Raw genomic sequence first — 5125 nt, forward strand, 5'->3', positions numbered from 1 at the left:
CCTGGCAGCAAAAAGCACCTTGAGCAAGTGATCTAGTTAATGTCACCAATGGCAGGACCTACCTCCACCACGTATCCCCTGATCTGATACACTGGGGAGGATACAGTGTCACGTCTGTGGTCTTCCTGCCAAACATGCAAAACTATCATCTTAAGATAAACACAAATTGAGGGACGCCTTATAAGACAATCATGCCTGTATGCTTCAGAAATGTGAAACTCATGGAGGACAGAATTGCTCCAGATTAGAAAACACTGAGGGGACATGCCATAGGACTCATGATATTGGAATTCGATCCTGCACCAGACATCAAAGCAGCTGGAAGACATTTGGGGGCAGTTGATGAGGATAGTATATCCGTGTTGAATTTCGTGTTTTCGAGAACTGTGCTGAAGTTATGTAAGAGAATATCGTTGTCCCTAGGAAATGCGCGTTGAAGTATTCAGGGGTAACGGGAGCTGATGTGCACCATTCAGTCTCAAGTGGTTCAGAAAAATAACAGGAAGAGAGAAAAGACAGGGTAGAGCATGATGATTTGAAATCAAGATGATTTCAAAACAGGGGTGCCTGGTGGCTCAGTGGGTTAAGTGTCTGCCTTCAGCTCAGGTCATGATCTCTGGATTCTGGGATCGAGTCCCCCATCGGACCCCCCGTCGGACTCCCTGCTCAGTGGGGAGTCTGCTTCTCCCTCTGCCCCTCTGCTCCTGCTATCTCTCCCTCTCTCAAATAAATAAATAAAATCTTTAAAAATATATGATTTCAAAATGAAAAAGTCTATCCAGAAGGCTTGAAATTTTTGTTTTAAGTTAGACATGACAATGTATTTAAAACCAGGAAGGCGTTTGGAAGAGCTACTTCCTGGTGAGGAGGAGGGGGAAAGAGGAGACACAGTCCTGTGATTACACCAAGGGCTTTAATTGGAGGCAGCTCCCCCTGACAGTGGCTTTTTCAGGAGCTGAAGGGATTCTTGCTGGTGGCACAGAGGTGGCTCAGACGTCTTCTCCTCTGGGGGAGTTTATGAATCTGTCTTCATGGCCCCTGCTGCCTGGGAGCTATGGACTGTGCTCAGGGTCTCCCAATGTGGCATGGCTGGAATGGCCAGTGGTCCTGAGAGTAGCGGTTTAGGTTTCTCTTGTAAAAACCTCTTGGGCAAACATGTGTATTCCGTTCTAAAGGAAGAAAGGAAGAAATTATGATGCTGGGTGGAACCTCTGCATGGGGCTTGGATGGACCACCCTGGTCACCTCTATCCCTGATCACGATCAGATTCTGGAATACTGGGTGAACCATGTGGACCCCAGACCAGGACTCGGAAGTCCTCTGTGACAGGGACATGCAATAGGTTCTGTGTTTGTACTTCATCAGTGCATTCAGAGCTGATCAGGTGACTGGCGAAGAGCAGTGGCCTGGAAAGTGAGAGAAATGGGCCCATCCTGGTTCTAACCCTAACCTTACTTCCTGGTGCACCTCGGAAAGCCCCTTCCCCTGGGGGGCCTCAGTCTTCTCTGTACAATGGGAGGTGGGTAATTAAACTGTGTTCCACGGAGCCCTGTGGGGCTTGGGAGGCACGAGGGAGGGAGGGAGGGGCGGAGCTTGTGGGGCTCCCAGGCCCTACCCTCTTTACACGTCCAGCAGGACCCGTCTGGTCTTTTACTGCAATTGGGCTTGTGTGAGGTTCTGTCTGCAAGGAGGGTGTAGCTGTTTTGAGAATTCTGAGATGTCTGGGCTGGCTGGTCCTTAGGGCCCAGCAGCCGGCCCCCTGGGGTGCTCGTGCGCTAAGCCAGGTCACCCAGGCTTGGTCGGTGCACAGCCATGTGGTGGCATTTCTTCTTCCTGGACCAGGCTCCTGTCCTTCCTCCATGCCCCTGAGGTGTTTTGCCCCCAGCTGAACTCCACTGTAGTCCACAGGCATGTTCTGGCATTGTTTACTTGCCATGCACCACAGCTGTCCTCCTGGGACTTACCCTCTGGTGGCCAGAGCAGGCATGAGCTTAGAAGAGAAGCCCGGATGTGTGTTCCTTCCTCCCGGACCTGCCACTCCTCATGTATTTCCTAGCTCGAGAGGTCAGGCAGGCAGGTCTCAGCCTCCTGGAATCGCTCCCGTGTGTTCTAGAATAGGACTGTAGCTTCCTGGCGGGAGAGGTCCCGTCTCTCCTGTCACCCCACTTGGCTTAGCTCAGATATCAGTGGGATTTCGTCATCTGGACAATGGGGGTTCCTGGTCAGTGTTAGGACCCCCGTTTGGGACTCACCCTCGTACTCATTGCTGCTGGTGGAGGAGGCTCTCTTTTCTGGTTGGATCAGAGGCTGTCCCAGAGGCAAGCGGGAGGCTTTGCTAGCATCTTTGGGATTCTTGCTGGCCAGCTCTTTCTTCTGCAAGCCTGGTGGTGATAATTCCACACCATCAGGTGGGGAGGCTTGGGAGAGGGGTCGGAGGTGAAGGTGTGTTGCACGCGGGCCAGTGGTGGTTGTTAGAGGGTGGGGACCCCCTGGGTCTCCCTCCTCCAGTCTTCTGAGTGTTCCCCCGCATATGTGCATGCTGGGTTCAAACTACATATATTCTTTCCAAACATAAAGTTTACCCTCCCGTCTGTATAAATGTGAGTGCATATCCATTACAGAAAAGCTGCGAAATACTGAAGAGTATGAAGTAGGACTAGAAATGCCCCAAACACCCATCCCTTCAGATGTGCTCACAGTTCCCATCTTTTCTTACGCATATATTTCACAGCCCCATTATATCCTGTATGTCACGTAGGCATTCTATTTTTTTCGTAGATGATACATCAGAAACATTTTTCTCCAGTCACTAAGTTTTAAGAAATAATGGTTGTATAATATTCTGTTTTGCAGGTAATTCAAGAGTCATTTAACCAATATTCTTTTTTTTGGGTGTTTAGATTGTTTTCACTGCATAAATAAAGTAATGGTGAACACGCTTGTATATGAGACTTTGTTTTTATATAGACTTCTAAGTTCTTGAAAGTGTAACAACAGACTGGGCTGTGTCCTGTAATGAATAGTTCTGTCCTTTACTAGATGCCTGGCTGCAGCAAGTCATTCCCCTCCCATGCCTGTTTTCAGAGCCGCCACAGGACACATCCATTTTGGGTAATCATGTCCCCTTCTTAGAGCCGTTGTAGGGATCAAATAATATCACTGTTCTCCTGCGTCCGCTCTGAAACAGTGGGGGACTTACCTGATCACAGCTGGGTCCCTAATGCCTAGACAGGGCCTTGCATGTAATAGGGGCTCAGTCACTATCATGGTTATTATCTTGGAAAAAGGGATTGACATTTTGACGGTTCTGGGTTTTTATTGTGAAATTATTTACAGGGGAAGTATTTGAAAGACCCCCAAGATGGATTTCTGGCAAAATCTGCCATGAGAATTTTTCTCCTGCTGTTGAACTGCTCCGTCTCCTAATAGGACTGTGCCAGCCACCTCACTGGTCTCCCTGCCTATCGTTTATCAGTTTGGGTTAGGAGGGCTCCCAGCTGATTTTAGGTTGGAATTATCACTCAAAAGCTGAAGGAAATGGGAGGGTATCTCAGCAGAGGGGGGATGAAGAAATGAGGTCTAGAAAGGCCAGGTGGGGCGTGCTTGTCTGCTACCTACTGCAGGTCTATGGCTGATGCTCTCGGGTGTGACTGGGGACCTTGGAGTCATCCGCAGCATGGGGCTCCTCACAGTCTCTGCAGCATAAACAGAAGATCTTCGAGGCCAGGTTCTGGTGGGCTGCCGTAGGAGGTAAAGGAATGGGGGCCATTGGACATTCACCGTGATGGGGGTCATACTGGGTCAGCCTCTCCCAAGATAGAATAGCCTTCCCCGCTCCCAAATCTTGCATAGCTCCCCATGGCCAGCAGACTCAGGCCCTTCTGTCTAGGTTGTCCTCTTTTAAAACTATTTTTCCCATACTACACAGAATTTTCTCACCCATGGAGAGGAGTCGAAGCCTTTACTCTGCCAGCTTTGCCTGTCGGGGTGCCTTGTTGAATCAGATGATCTTGAATTTGAACCCAGTTCCCTGAGCAGGACTGTTTCCTAAATAAACATAAGACTGTGGATGAAAAATGCTAGTCCTTTACCTGAGCTCACACTGTAGAGAGAATCCCCCGACCGCAAAATCCCAGCTCATGCCAAAATGCATAGAAACATGCTCAGGTTTTAGATCGATCTGTGTTCTGCCCCATTTCTAGGTGCATATTCTTGGATAGATTCCTTAACCTTCTTGAACCTCACTCTTTTCATGGGCAAAGTGGGAATGAAGTGCCTATTTATAGAAGTAAAGGGTTAAGTATATGAAAAGTCACCCCTGTGCTGCTTGGCACGCAATAAATGCCCAGTCAATGGTCACTCCATTCCCTTTCCCTTCCCTCCATGTGGTTCGTTGGCTCCAGAATATTCCAGCTGGTCCAGGTTCCAGGAGAACATGGCAGTGAAGCACAGTCTTGCAGGTTGAGGTCCTGGTTCTGCCACCAACTTGCTGACTGGCTGCGGGTAGGTCCAGTGTATCTCTGTGTCTCAGGAGCCTTATCAGTATTAGAGGAGGTTACGCTAGATGGTGTCTTCAGGGATCTTTCTGGTTCTGATGGTCCAGAATTATAAAACATTGTTTTAGTCCCAAACTCCTTTGTCTCTGGATGCTTCCTATTCTCACTCCCCTTTCTGTGGCAAGACCCCCTTTTAGGAAATTCTTATCATGGTATTTGGCTGATGTCCCTCGTAAGACCCAATTCACTATGTGAGCTGCCTCACTCATGGACACCTGCTTCTCAATTTCTCTACTGCTCTCCCCTAGTCCAAGCCACCATTATCTCTTGTCTGAATTAGAACAATAGCTTCCTAACTGATCCCTTTGATTCTTTAACCCTTGATCTTTTAAATGAATACAAAACCTTTAACTTCCGGAGCAAACGCTATTTGATAATAGCACAATTTCTATATTGTGGCTAGATACACCCAGCAGACTAGACACATAAGGATGTCCCCATTTGCGGGATCCTTGGACCCAAGGGGTCCTCTGTGGGTCCAGTGAACCCCCATTTCCATCAGTCTTCTGGATTTGCTGCTGAGTGAGTTTTTTGACATGATTTGAGCTCTGACGTCTTTCCTAGAGCTC

The 5125-nt window shown here is 48.5% G+C and overlaps 1 protein-coding gene across 1 annotated transcript; it reads right to left on the bottom strand.

The window, feature by feature from the left end:
- Positions 1 to 1065: 1065 nt before the first annotated feature.
- Positions 1066 to 4370, bottom strand: TEX48 (testis expressed 48). Its single transcript, XM_034653485.1, is given in 5 exon segments — positions 1066 to 1169; positions 2253 to 2381; positions 3619 to 3738; positions 3940 to 4047; positions 4317 to 4370. Coding segments are annotated over 4 exon segments (357 nt in total). The 5' UTR covers positions 3944 to 4047; positions 4317 to 4370.
- Between the last annotated feature and the right edge of the window lie 755 nt (positions 4371 to 5125).

This window comes from Ailuropoda melanoleuca, unplaced genomic scaffold (assembly GCF_002007445.2).
Source record: "Ailuropoda melanoleuca isolate Jingjing unplaced genomic scaffold, ASM200744v2 unplaced-scaffold9135, whole genome shotgun sequence".
Classification (NCBI taxonomy): Eukaryota; Metazoa; Chordata; class Mammalia; order Carnivora; family Ursidae; genus Ailuropoda; species Ailuropoda melanoleuca.